The following is a 15,542-nucleotide window of genomic DNA, read 5'->3' on the forward strand; positions in this document are numbered from 1 at the left end:
CCACCCCAGATACACAGCACATCGTCAATATAACGCTTACACAGCACCAGGTCCGCCCCAAATGGGTTGCGGGACTGGATAAAATCTTCCTCCCACATACCCATAAAAATGTTTGCATAACTGGGGTCGAACCTGGTGATCATGGCAGTGCCGCATATCTGGAGGTAGAAACTGTTGTCATAATTAAAGAAATTGTGGGTAAGAATGTATCTTATCCCTTCCAATATAAAGTTTTTGAATCCCTGTTCAAGACTATCATCATGATCTAATACTTTCCTGTTTGCCTCGATACCTAACTCATGATTTATGATGGTATATAACGAAGTCACGTCACACGTGACCCATAAATAATGATCCTCCCACTTTAAATCATTAATTATATTTAGGATATGAGTTGTATCCCGGAGATATGAAGGTATTTCGGAAACATATTTTTGTAATGTAGAGTCAATAAACTGGGATAAATTGGAGGTCAACGATTTAATCCCAGATATAATGGGGCGACCGGGGGGATTCCAAAGATCCTTTGAATCTTTGGAATAAAATAGAAAATTGTAATCCTTGGCTGCTGGATGTCCAAGAACTCCAATTCTCCCTTGGAAATGATTCCATCACTGAATCCCTTTTGTATATACTCATTTAAAATTGCCTTAAACTCAACCGATGGATCACATGACAGTTTTTGGTAAGTAGCTGTATCACTTAGGATTCTCATGGACTCTGCCTTACAAGGTGATACATTATTAAATACAATATTACCCAAGTGTCCGCAGATAGTATTTAAGAGGGCAGATAATCTTTTTTTTTTGTAACTTAATTTTATTAGTTTATAATAGTTTATGATAGTACAATACATTACACGATACACTATGTCATGGTGATTCTCATTGTATAACTCTACTAATATCAGTGGAATAGAACTTCAACTTGTGGTCAGACTGGTGAGCCTAAAGGGGTATCGAGACACGGCTCGCAGTCCAGAGTCCATATTACGGTGTCATACCCCCCTACTAATCGGGGGGGGATCAGGTGTACATGCTCTGTCACGAGTCAATAACTGCCCAATCGGCTAACCGTCTGACACACGACTCAACCAGATGACGTATACATAGACAGATAGACAACTACATGGGTTAACAAACAAACGTGGAGACCGACAAACAATCAACCATACGGTCGGACAAACCGGTACACAAACATTGAACCAAGAGAAAGAAAAGGGGGGGGGAAGAGGGGGTTGGAAGTATGGGGGTAGGGATGGGTGTTAGTGATCGTGAGTGTGTCTTAGAGTTGTTACACTGCCTCTCTAGGTGTGTTGCCTGGCTGAAATGTGGTCAACCGATGCAGAGCATGGGTGTAGTACACCTCTCCCAAGGAGAACGGACCTGAAAACTATCATAGTCAGATTTTTTCTGGCGCTGAGGTGAGGTGAAGAAGATTGTACTTGCAATTTCTTCTGTTGAGCTGTGACCTCAGGAAAAGGAGAAAAAGAAAAGACAAAACATGCAGGGAACCTGCAATGGTGTATTACCCAAGGGATAACAAAATTATACAATGAAGGAGCAATTTATTACAATGTTAAAATAACAAGGTTAAAATAACCATGGGTGACAATTGATGAACATACATATAATAATACAAATTGATATAATAAAATGAATAATGGACAAGTGCCTAGTCACTATCCACACTCTTGCACTTCGGAACTTAGTCCAACAGTTCCTTTCTTTGCTCCGCCTGGTCTAAAATTGAAAACCTACTCACCAAAAGTGAATAGGAAATAGGCACTTGGTTTTACTGGTCTTTGCCGTTGATATCGCCGCTCGCCTGGTGGTATGTTCGTCTCTGCAGCCGGGGATCCGATTCGGTGTTCCTGCATGAAATGCTTCCTGGAATGCACACGATCCGCACGGCGTGATGACGTCACCAGTATTGGTCCTCAGCTACGGTGGCTCAACTGTGCCAAAAAATTACTCTCTTCTCGAAATAAAATTAATATTTATAATATAAAGAGGGGATTTGAATTTCACAATGTGTCACTTCACTTCAAAAAAGCCCATTCGCAAAACCCTATAGGGCTGAAATGTCATGGCATCGAATGTCCAAACTTTAGCAAGAGGGGTGGGGATAAAATTAATTTTATATCGAGAAGAGAGTCATTCTGGATCTTCGAGTTGAAGACTCTTAGCCCACTAGGTTTAAACATTGAATTTGATCTGTCAGCCTTCTTAAAATCATGATGATCTAACCTAACTTCATGTTGTCTGCCGACTCGATGATGGTATCAGTATGATCATTATCATAAGTTCATAACACCCAATATATTAATATGGATATATAATCAAAGGCTCCTTACCAGGCAGACCAGAGAATCCAGGGAATCCAAAGTAGGCACAGCAAGGAAGAGACAGCACACTTGTTAGCAAAAAGAATTGTATTAGTGAAGCAGGCACAAAACACCAATATAATATGGATATATAACTATTATTCACCCATATAAATGCACGTAACACTTTAAATTTATAATCAATAATACACATTAGTATGATCATTATTATAAGTTCATAACACTCAAAATAATATAATAATATTAATAAATATTATTCACTTATATAAATTCACGTAACACTTTAAATACATTTATAACTAATAATACACATATATGTAAGTTTATTATGTTTAGTATGTATCTATAAACAAAGGCAACAGTACTTGTCATTATCACTTTATTATAACATATTTATTCACACTATTATTACGATTAATTCACTCTAAATCATGACTGGCTCAGATATTCCTTCCCTATGCTATTCAAAGCCATGGTTAAAAGTGTATCTTGAATCACATCCGCACTAAAAATATAGTTCTGTAATATCTATATTCTGCATTTTTCATATTCATTTTCAATTTAAATTAGATTGGAATGTTTATTTTAAAATATTTGTTTTATTATTATTATGTTTATTAATATATTCATTTTGTTGGTTTACATAATGTATTAGGGTAGCCTGGTACAATATTCAACAGCAAATTATATCCAACAATGTGTAGAGATTTATTGATTGTCATTGAAACTATGCTTCCAAATTGCTATACATAAACATCTCTGAGATCATCCAAGACTATTTATAAATCCAATCAAATTAGATGGGTTATAAAACAATAGGGGACGGTATTAATGATACATTTACTTATAGTCACCAATCTTAAATAACTGTCAGTGTACCTTATACTGTATATACACGTCTTGTTAGAACACGGAGATGTTTCTGTATTAAATGTCTAGAAACCACGTAATGAGTAATTAGTATTAGTATATCTGTGCCTCCATAAGACAACATGTAGAAGGCAGATGGGCTTAATTACTCTATTAATGATTGCGCCAATCACAATGCGCTTTGAATTACGAACTGGGGTATTTAAAAGATCAGATACAAGCAGCACTTATCCCTGACGAAGAGAGACATCATTTGTGCTTTCGAAACGCGTTGGAAGGTTTTTTGGCACCGTTGAGCCACCGTAGCTGAGGACCAATACTGGTCACGTCATCACGCCGTGCGGATCGTGTGCATTCCAGGAAGCATTTCATGCAGGAACACCGAATCGGATCCCCGGCTGCAGAGACGAACATACCACTAGGCGAGCGGCGATATCAACGGCAAAGACCAGTAAAACCAAGTGCCTATTTCCTATTCACTTTTGGTGAGTAGGTTTTCAATTTTAGACCAGGCGGAGCAAAGAAAGGAACTGTTGGACTAAGTTCCGAAGTGCAAGAGTGTGGATAGTGCCTAGGCACTTGTCCATTATTCATTTTATTATATCAATTTGTATTATTATATGTATGTTCATCAATTGTCACCCATGGTTATTTTAACCTTGTTATTTTAACATTGTAATAAATTGCTCCTTCATTGTATAATTTTGTTATCCCTTGGGTAATACACCATTGCAGGTTCCCTGCATGGTTTGTCTTTTCTTTTTCTCCTTTTCCTGAGGTCACAGCTCAACAGAAGAAATTGCAAGTACAATCTTCTTCACCTCACCTCAGCGCCAGAAAAGATAATTTCCAGCCTTCAATCCGATTCTGGGTAGAAGATACCAGAATAATCTTTTCAAGGCAGCTCCAGGACTACCAATTGGACTCTGTATCTAAGGTTTATTATTGTTGTTTGCATAAGCGCTGATTTTACACCTATCATTTCACCTATCATAGCCAGATTGATGTCCTTTCTATCCCCGAGATGTCCGTCTGTGCCAACCAAGGCGTCCAGACTTTTAGATAATTGTCGCCAGTGTCGTTAACCAGACTCGTTAACTTTTCCATCTGGCAGATAAACCAAATACGATTCCGAATTTTTGGGATGGTTGGTATGTCTGAGCTTTTCCATAGTGCTGCGATCTCACACCGCGTTGCAATTGCAAAGTGAGCAATAAGTTTATTGTGAGCTTTAGAGAGACCCGCTAGTGGTCTGTTCAAGAGAAACAGCCACGGATCTGGGGGAATAGTGAGATCAAACAGTCTCTGTATCCAAAGTCTAATTGTCTCCCAAAATGAGGAGATCCGCGGGCAAGACCACAGCATATGTAGCAGGTCTGCTGATCCTCCACACTGGCGTGGGCACAGCGGGGAGGATCCCGGCATGAACCTTGATAATTTTAGTGGGGTAAGGTACCATCGCATCAGGACCTTATATGCGTTCTCCTTGAGGGTGGTACATATGGAACACTAGAAAAATAGCACTCCATTCCTCGTCTTCCAGACATTCCCCGATGTCTGCTTCCCATCGTGATCTAAATGAGGGTATCTCATGGGCTTGTTCACTAGAACTGATCACTTCGCTGTATAGCTGCGAGGTAAGTCCCTTTGTGTCGGTCTCTGCCAGACAGAGCTTTTCGAAGGATGTCAATGGTGGGTACGGGGCAAATTTGTTGTAGAACGCCCTGATCTGGAGGTATCTAAAGAATTCTGAGTGGGGGATCTCTTTTTCTAATCTGACGTGATCAAACGTCTTAATTTTTCTGTCATGGCCTTCCAGATCTTTAATCCGATTATAACCTTTCTTTTTCCAAATTGATATATTGCCTACCGATAGGCCTGGCACGAACTCGGAATTGTTCCACAGGGGTGACATCATGGAGCGTGTCGTTGTGAGGGAATGTTTAAATTTTGTGGACTCCCAGATTGACAATGAGTTGGTCATTGAGGATAGCAGCATATTAGCGCCTTTTCGCACTGTTTTGGGGAGCCAGATTAGATTACTTAATTCTATAGGTTCACATGCTGCACTCTCTAATTCGACCCATCTCTTAGATCTCGGGTCCGACTGCCATTGTATAATTTGGCTCAACTGTGCCGCTTTGTAATATGATAACAGGCAGGGTACCATTAGGCCCCCAGCCAAGACCGGCCTTTTCATATTGATTTTGCTGACTCTTGGTTTTTTACCTCCCCATATAAACTTGGAGATGTCGGTTTGAAGTGAGTGCAGGTCCTTCAATCTGAGTGGCACTGAGAGAGTTTGGAAGAGATATAAGATGCGGGGGAGTAAGTTCATTTTAACACTATGGATTCTTCCTATCCAGGAGATCCTTTTAGATGTCCACTTTTGTAGGTCGGATTTTAGGGTCCGGATTAGGTTGGGGTAATTTGCGTCGTATATTTCTTTGACGTTTCTGGTAATGTGGACACCCAGATATTTTATAGATTTGTGTTGCCAGTGAAATTTAAAGTTTAGTTTTAATAATTTTTCTGTGTCTGGAGAGATAATCTTAAATTAAAGTTATCCCCCAGTTGTCCATTAAATCCAATTAAAGAACGCAATACTACGTGGTTGAAGGAAATGAATGGGTTCTTCACATGCAGTAAGTGCATTGGTTGTAGATATGGTTCCAAGTGTAGGGACTTTAAGTCCAACGTTACAGGAATATCGTTCCCAATTAAGTCATTCATTACCTGCAGGAGTCCTTTTGTGGTCTATCTGTTAGAGTGGGCTACAATATGTAGGGCGAACTGGTAGACCACTGAAGCGACGCTTTGCAGAACATGTTTACAATATAAAAAGAGGTTTGGAGACACATAGTGTCTCCAACCACTTTAAATTGAAACATGATCAAAATCCTATGGGACTAGTCTGTAAGGGCATAGAATGCCCTAAACAAAATTGGAGAGGGGGAGACAAGATGAACTTAATATCCAGACGCGAAAGCTTCTGGATCTATACCCTTAAAACCTTGACCCCAAGAGGGCTAAATATAGAATTTGATCTGGCATCATTTCTCAAAGATGGCTAGGTCGGTTCTATATTCAAAGGCATATGCTATCCAATCCCCGGTCTGTACTTTTTCCTCTGTGTTCTCGGTTCATCAACGCTAGCAGTAATTTCTTTTAGGCAGTATAGTGTCCAATTACCTCTATAGAGTTGCTAGCAGTATTCAATTTTAAACTATTGATATAGAATAAAGATTAGTTTATATATTGTCAAGTGGTATGCAGGATGTGTAATTCATATCTTTGTATATCTATGATTATGATGTATTTTTATTGTGTCCCATCATGTTATGTATATGTGGCATTTGATAGGAGTTCCGGGTTGGGTAATTATCCAATAGGAGCCATTTGGACGGTTTAAGATGTGCTTAAATAGCACGGACTTCCTCAATAACTCCATTACCGCTGAAGAAGTGACGTCAATAGTCACGAAACGCGCGTAGGGTGGAGTTCTATCTGGACGTGGTACTGCGTGCACGAGTGTGGGGAGGAGAGGAGGCGCATTAGCAGTGACGACATCAGAGGGGGACCAGGCATTCCGAGTCGCGGCCACGAAACGGGGATTCAAACAAGATCCCACCTCCATCTGCTTCACTCCGGCATCCTCTCACGCAAGCGGACGGCACGTTGTAACCCGTTCATAGGGATGGTCAACATGTGAGTGCATTGTTGTTTAGTCCTATATTGTTTTATTAAATTTTACGGTATCATACCATTGGTTCTTTTTATGTTTTATTCCGTACATGGTATTGTGATTATCTGTTTGGAGAGGGGTAACAACGCCTGTCAACACATAGATTATCAGCCTGCCAGGAAGAAAGCTAAAGATACCTTTCAAGGCCTTTTATTTCCTACTTTTAAGTAAGTAGCTGGCAACGGTGGGGGAGTTAATGATTGACCTGAAGTTACTGCGCAATAGTGGTTTGTTTTGTTTAATTACAGATTTTGACCTACTGTTCCAAGGACTCTAAGAGAAATCAGATTCCGGACCCATATAACATCCCCGTAATCAAAGAATTGGGACTTCCATATTCTCAGGTTATATACCCGACAGTGCGCTAAGGACTTTGTATTTTCTGTTTGTTTTTGTTTTTATTTCTTGTATTGTATTGCTATCGTTGTACTTACCTTCTGGATAGGGTTGTTTTCACTCCTTAGGCAGCCACTCCTGCAATATGTCATATCAGTTTGTGGGATTTCCTCATATATAGGTATTCTTATATATGAGATATTGTTCACAGCACTTTTCAATCATTATTGTGTATTGTTTAGTTTAGGTAAATAGGTTGAGCCCTTAGTATATCATTAGTCTAGTTCTCTTTATCCTCATTAGACCGCATGCTGAATGGGTTAAGTGTCGATATCCCTGGGAACTCTATGCTGGTAAAGATAGATCTTCTTTTAGAGACCATGCTAAATATCGATCAACGGATGGCGAAGCTGGATCAACGGATGGAGAAGATGGATCAACGAATGGAGAAGATGGATCAATGGATGGAGAAGATAGAGACTGACATAGCGGGGATACATCATTTGCTCGGAGTTCATGCCCCTGTATCTCGGACGCCGGAGCAGGAGGGTGGCATGGATGGGATGAATGGGACCTTCAACCTTCCATCGCCAAACGCACCCCCTCCATCAGAAGAATATGTGTTCATGTATGCCGTTGACGAGGATGTCATGACAACTCCGTCAAGACCACGTCAGGAGACAACACTGACAAGGAGATCAAGACAGGAGGAAAGCATCCTCCCAGACAACCTACCTCACCCGCTGCCACAAGCACACCCGCTCCCAGAAGAACACTCGCTCCCAGAATCCAACCCACATATGCTTGCATTGAGACGGTGCCCGACATCATCCTGCGCGAGCTGCCCCAGCCACTCATGGAGAAGTATAGGTTTGCAAGTGCTCGTATACCCCAGAGGCATACCTTGTTAATTTTCAAGCACCACGTGCCATACTCGTTGTACTTGGGGTGGGCCCACAATGTGAACTACGAAGGGAATCGCGAGAAAAAGATTCTGCCTGAAAATTTGAGAAAGACTTTTGTGGAGGAATTGCGGCGCTATTTTTCAATTACCGATCCTTTAATGAAAATCGTGCGAGACTCCATTAATGGCATTTTGCGGCATACAAGGCATCGGCCCTGGAAGGACAATCTGCTGGGGATCGAATTCGCTTCGTGATTGCTCATCTGTTAAAATGTTGATTCATTTCTGACTTGTTCATTGTTTAAAATTGTATTTTAATATGTTTTTTTAAATATACCTGTATGTTTTTAATTACAGTACACCATTAATGTTTTTTTACTTACAGTACTCCACCAATAAAAATAATGTTGATTGTTGTTGATTCTATTCATACTGTCAATGTTTTTACTGTATTGGACACCATTAATGTATTTGTACTTACTGCACCCACCAATAATATAAATTGCTGTTTTTTTTAAATATACCTGTATGTTTTTAATTACAGTACACCATTAATGTTTTTTTTACTTACTGCGCATTACAGTACATCAAAACAGTATTAAAATGCATAATCGGTATTTGTATTATTATTACAGTAGAACACACCTCCTGCACTGTAATACATGTACAGAATAAATGCAACCTTTTTATTTTTGGGGTTTATTATATAGTGTAGTACGGTACAGTATGTAAAAAAGCTCAGTTATTCTATCCTAATCAATAAAAATAGCATTGATTCAGATTCACCAGTGTGCAAGCATCGTTACAAAAAGCGATATTATCCATCGAAATCCCTCCATTTGCCCGATGACAAAGTTTCTTTTCTGAGGAAGAAAAAAACTGGCAGTCCCCTAAAGAAGTTCCCACAGTCAGTCCCCGCAGTCCCATCGGTCAGTCCCAACAATTATTTTCTCCGGGGGCGTCTCTTGTTCACATACTGTACACGCATGTGCCTAGATGTGATGAGATGCATACTGTATGCATTTCAACAAGGTTCCAATGAGCATGCGTCTAACTGGAGACGCTGCGCAGCCAATGATATTGCTGGACTACATTTTGGCGAATTGTGACTACAAGAACTAAATAACCATAAGCAAAGCGATTGATTACAGGAGAATCGCTTTACTGTGCATTGATATTGATATGGTAAAAAAATAATTACATATGGCAGGTGTACCCACCATAGACTTTGCCATTTGGTTGGCGCCGAGCCACTGCCAGTCCCGTAGTCTTGATTATACACGTAGTTGACAGGTGACAGGTGTAGGCCTGCTACACTTGTAGTTGACAGCTGATGAAGCTGGAAATCGCTTTGGTACATGCAAGCTTGCTGGTACTGCTGCGGCACAGTTTATTCGAGCATTTGCCCGTTCTGTGCCGCAGCAGTAGCCTGGCGCGCGCCCGAGTGTGACGGGCGCGCGCCGAAGCAGCGGAAGAGCGCCCTCCGATCGGGGCGCTCTCCCTACCGCTGCCGGGTCCGCCGGGTCCCCCGGAACCCCCTGCCGCTGTCCCGCGATCGCGGGACACCAGGGCTCCATCGGGGAGCCCCTGGACACGCGTGCAGGGGGCGCACGCTCCCGATGACGCGTGACCGCGCGTCTATGACGCGCGGCACGCCGAGGGGCGGCCACTAGCAAGCCGGGAGATTTCCCGGCTTGCGGTACCGACCACACTTCAATAAAGTGTGTCGGTAGTGTATCTGTATGTGAAATCCTGCTCAGGCTGCAGGTATCCAGGCGGGGGCTGATAGCAAGGGTTGCCGGTCAGCAGGTTTTCACAGACGGTCGAACCGTTATTGGAAGCCGGTGCTGGCGCATTGCTTGCCTGTGACTGACGATTCTTAGTTGGTTTTACCATGATCTTTCGCCTTTTGAACTCTCCATGATCAAAGATACTGGAAAATTCAGGGGCAACACATCAATACCCTCCTCCTGTAACTCCGGGTGCAGGAGCAATACGAAAAAAACGTGGATCGATACATAACTTTTTCCTTATCGCACGCTTCCACCCCAGAGCCTCTGGTGAAAATTTGTAAAAGTCATAATTTTCGATAAAATATTGATAAATTTGACCAACTGTGGCCATCTATCATCTGCTGAACTAATTGCTGACCATATTAAATAAGCGTACGTTATGTTGGGCTTTAGGAACACGGACTGCAGTGGTGTACTCATCTCTGGACCTCTCTGGACAATGGAATAGAACACCAGACACTTTGCATTTAGTTTTTAATATGAAACGCCTAAATAGATACAATGTTGTACAACTTCTTCAGTACCAAGGTTAATTCACAAAGGACCTCTGTGGTATTTTTTAAACACCGGCAAGTCGACACATTACTGAAGCGCATGCACATTACAATTCATGAATATCTGCCACCTGGCGGATACGCAAAGAATTGCAACCAATTAAATCAGAAACATTCTCATTAAACAGATCAAGCGCGGGTGACGCCGGCAGGATTGCGACATGAATACGGCACGAATGCCGCACAAACGCGGCGAAGCGCTTTGCATTTGGAAAAAGTCACCGGACAATATCGGTGAAGTGTTAGAATAAAAGGGGCCGCGGCTGTACTTCATCGACACACATTTCGCGAGGTTAACTCGCTTCTTCAGGTGGGGAGGAGTCTTTTGTTCAATCTCTCTTCTCCCAATACTATCAAAAGTCATGGAAAAATGTGTCCACTCCCAATTAAGCAATTACTATACGAAGACAAATTTCCCTTGCCAATTCCAATCTGGCTTTCGCCCCACACACTCAACCGTAACTACCCTGCTAAAAGTTTGCAATTAAATCCAGTGTGGAATGGAACGGGAACAACTTACTGGTGCAATATTCCTAGATTTTGCAAAGGCTTTTGATACTGTTGATCATGCTATCTTGCTTAACAAACTTCAGAGCTCTGGAATTGGGAAGCATGCTTTAAACTGGTTTCAGTCCTACCTATCAGGTAGATCCCAACATGTGTCCATCTCTGGCTCTTACTCCAACCCACTGGATATCACCTGCACGGCTCTGTTCTGGGGCTCCTACTCTTCTCAGTGTTCATCAATGATCTTCCCACAGCTTATAAGGAAGCTTCAATACACATGTATGCAGATGACACAATCCTATATGCAGACAACCATAGCCTCTCCGTCCTTGAACACATACTTCAATCTGACGTTTTGAGACTCGAAAGCTGGATTTCCCAAAACAAACTGTTTTTAAACACTGACAAGACTGTAACAATGGTATTTGAGACCAAAACCAAATTTGTAAAGCTTCCAGTGACTAAGCTCCAGATCAGAACCAACACTAACATCACCCTAACTCTGTTACTAGTTTTAAATACCTGGTCATATGGTTTGACTCCCACTTAACATTCGGGATGCACATTGATACCCTGACATCCAAAACCTATGCCAAACTAGTGTACTTTACAGAAACAAATCCTCCCTAAGTCTGCTGGTCAGAAAGCGTATTGCACAGCAGATGCTAATGCCAATTATCGACTATGGAGACATAGTATGTGGCTCGGCACCCCAAACCCACCTTAGCAAACTTGACACCCTCTATAATTCAATATGCAGTTTTGTTCTCCAATGCAACTACAACACACATCACTGCAAAATGCTCAAATAACTAGATTGGTCATCACTTGAGTCTAGATGCAAAGTTCACCTTTCCTGTCTTGCCTTCAAATACTTTCTGGGCAAGCTACCCATCTATCTGAACAAGCTCCTCACCCCTACCACATGCAGCACTTATCATCTGAGATCTGACTCCAAAAGACTGTTCAGGGTCCCAAAGCTCAATAAAGTATCCGCCCGCTCCTCCTTCTCTTACCGTGCACTACAAAACTGGAACAACGTACCGGAGACTCTCACATCCACCACCAGTTTAAGTTCTTTCACATCTAAGGCTGTCTCACATTTTAATCTGGTCTGTAACTGTTACATACGCCTATAATATATATTTTCTTTAACTGTGCATATAATGTCTTGTATATAATTTATACCCTGTTCACTTATGTAAATGTATGTGTAACCATGTATTATTTGTCTTAACTCTATGCCCAGGGCATACTTGAAAATGAGAGGTAACTCTCAATGTATTACTTCCTGGTAAAATATTTTATGAATAAATAAATAATATTGTTTGCAAGTCTTGACATCATTAATAACTTCATCTCACTTCATGTATTTGCATACAACACATCTACCACTTGTGTAGTTCCCCACTGGTCTTAAAAGGAAATTACCATATGTTGATCTTTTACTCAAATACTTCTTCAAAACGCTAGGGGCCACCCTGTTTTTAATGTTTTTGGCCTTCCTAAATGCTATTTTAGGATCATTTTAGAAATCATTTGGGTCGTTGGTTGTAATATGTAAATCTTAGTATTCTAAGTTTTAGTATTTTGGAAATACAATGAGAAAAGACGTTAATTATATTATGAGAATGAAAACAGAGCTTAAATTACTGATTTACTATGATTATTTGATTAACTTTCCATTTCTCTCCATAGGTTTTGGGAAATGCTAACTAATTTGGCAAACACACTAGTCTTCGTTTTTGTCGGGATTGTGATAGCTGGGAGAACCTTTCAATATATAACTCCTATAGACATATTCAACATTAGTATCCTTTACATTGGACTAAATGTTATAAGGTAAGAATTGGGCGAAGATCCTTAATATTACTAATGTAATTATATGAAACATACAAATATTTGTCTCTGTAACGGATGCTCGCCACAAACAGGACAGGACCGCAAGGCCGAGGTGGGGATTAGAAAACACCGACCTAGAGACGCGAAGTTGCGTCCGGTGTACAGGTTCGTAGTAGAGGACAGCCGGGTCAGGGTAAAAGAATGTAGGATCGTAGGAGGCAAGCCGAGGTCAAGGGTTGGAGATATACGGATCATAGTGGTTGTGACGGAAGGGGTAGCCAACCTCACATAATAAAGGTGAAGCCCGGCTGGCTGCCCCAATACCCTGTGTAATGGCTGCCTCTGTGAGGCTCATTTGGCCTGTATGTAATGTATTGTGTGTAATCTCTTTCAGATGAGAGCTATGTCACTGTGTGATATCTGGAAGGGGGAAAACTGTATAAATTGGGGAATGGAGACTGTATAATAAAACACACTTTTGTTCCCTATGTTAGAATGTATTTCCCCATACAGTTAGCAAGTCAGCATTGTCTTTTGTGTTGCCAGCATTTCTCTGCATGCAGCCACAGTAATTCACTTATCTGGGTTGCATGCGAAGAAATGCCTGTTGGTGACAGAGCCTGGGGCAGATTGAGTACCTGTACAATGGTGAGTAAGGTAGGGCAGTGATTCAGGTCTGGGAACTGGTTCTCGGTGGTGCAGAGCCTTTGTTCTCCTGAGATGCTGAGATGCCTACCCAGGAGGTAAGGGGCTGGCCAAGGGAATTGTTGCCGGGTCTTAGTCCCGTATGCACGATTCCTATTTGCCAGTTCGAATTTCCCGCTTGCCAGCAGCTCCCTCCTCAAGGGGCGGTCTACAATACCTAAGCCAGCCCCTCCTCTGTTGCAGCCGGACGAGCCCTCGTCCTCTGATTGGCTGCGCCATCACTATCCATGTTCTGATTGTCCGGCGGCCACTGCTCCATGAAAAGTATTGCGGACCGAGGGCTATGTAATGAGCATGGCCGATCATAGAACCAGAACAGTTTGAGAGTTGATCGGAGACACGGCTGGTGGGATTTTCGAAAGTGCCATTGATTGAATAGCACTGAGAAGACGGGGAAGAAGACGTTCATGGCAAGCCTACTGAAGCAGGCCCGTGCACCTAGTTGAGGCTAGATTCTGCCCCCCAAGGACCCCAGTTGGTGAGGGTTTCATTGTAATTGTGTATTTTGTATGTTTGCTGGCTTGCCAGAATAAACATTAATTTATTCAACTATTGTGTCCTGTCTGGTGATAATGATTTCGGTAGTTTCGGTGTTAAAAGTTCTGGTCTCCCGTGACAGGCTCTTTTCTGGTGGCAGCGGTGTGATCACTACACTCAGCTCTGAAACTCTTGCGGTACTTTCAGTTCTGAGTCAGTCTTGATTTCAAGACTGCAGGACCGGTAGTTGCAGACATACAGTGCATTGTCCGGTGCACCTCTCCTTTCACATTCCCCTTGTATGACCCGATCCAGAATGTTTCCGTAGCTGGACCCAGGCCAAGGTAGTAGTGCTATGGTGACCGAAGGCAGAGTAAAGGTGGATCTCGCTGAAGACATTGTGCGGCACAAGGCCGGCGTGTTTCCGAGGTCGCTGATGCGGTAGTGGTTGCAGCCACTAACACTATTCCTGAGAGCTCAGAGGACGAGTCCCTCGGGGGGAACTCAGATAGAGTGGCAGACAACACCATAATCGACCAGGTAGCTGCTCCTCCTTCGGCGGCCGATTTAGTGGCGATTGCTATGGTGGATCTGTTGGCCAACCTGGGACCTGAGGCATCATGAATGCAGATCGTTCACATGGTGGCACACCGTGCGATACCCACTCCAGCCCCCTCCACGACTAGTAGTCACGTTTCCCGAAACCCCCATGCCCAGGTATTATACCAGAGCTTCGCGAAGTTCATGGACGGTACCGATGATATCGATGAGTTCCTACGTGCATTGGAGAACCAATGCTCGTTGCACCAGCTGCTGGAGTCTGAGTGGGTGAAGTGAAGTACTAGAACCCACAGAAGAGCAGAAAGGTGCAGGAGGCATTCCGTGAGATCGACAGTGCAGATGCCAGCAATTATGACTTTGTTAAGGCCATCTTGCTGGCCAGGTATGCGGTCACACAGGAGTCATATCGAGTCCAGATAAGGGCTCTGGACAAAGGGCTCGGTGGGTAGCTGAGTGCCAGGCCACCACGTTCTGGGACCTGTTGGATCTCATCATTCAGGAGCAGTTCCTGCTCAAATCTGTACCAAAGGTGTGGGAGTGGGTCATGGACCATAAGCCGGCAAACTTCAGCAAGGAGGCTACGATGGCTGATGACAGTGACCACATTTCAAGAATCGGGTACTGACCCCCGCCTCAGTGCCGGCAACCAAATTCTCCAAGGCAGCTGACACACCGCAGGCCCCCAAGCCATGGCGGAGCAAGTAGAGTGTTGGATGTGCTGCAACTAAGCCCGCAGAGTTTGTCTACAAGTGTTGATGTTACCAATGCAACTGGCTGGGCAATCTGTGGGTGGACTGCCCCAACCTACCCCGATCCAGCTCCCAAGCAGCGAGGCCGATCGCCTATGTGGGGTTGGCCCCAACAGCGGAGCGGGAGGAAGCCGTGCAGCGAGTGCAGCAGC

General features: G+C 42.8%; 1 protein-coding gene across 7 annotated transcripts in view; it reads left to right on the forward strand.

The window, feature by feature from the left end:
* Positions 1-15,542, forward strand: part of LOC142463899 (sperm-specific sodium:proton exchanger-like) — a 956,006-nt gene that overhangs the window by 319,345 nt on the left and 621,119 nt on the right. For all 7 annotated transcript variants that reach the window (XM_075566732.1, XM_075566736.1, XM_075566735.1 and 4 more), the window contains one exon: positions 12,755-12,898. In XM_075566732.1, the coding sequence (XP_075422847.1) occupies positions 12,755-12,898 (144 nt within the window). The remainder of the gene's footprint in view (positions 1-12,754; positions 12,899-15,542) is intronic.

Source organism: Ascaphus truei, chromosome 12 (assembly GCF_040206685.1).
Source record: "Ascaphus truei isolate aAscTru1 chromosome 12, aAscTru1.hap1, whole genome shotgun sequence".
In the NCBI taxonomy this organism is placed as follows: domain Eukaryota; kingdom Metazoa; phylum Chordata; class Amphibia; order Anura; family Ascaphidae; genus Ascaphus; species Ascaphus truei.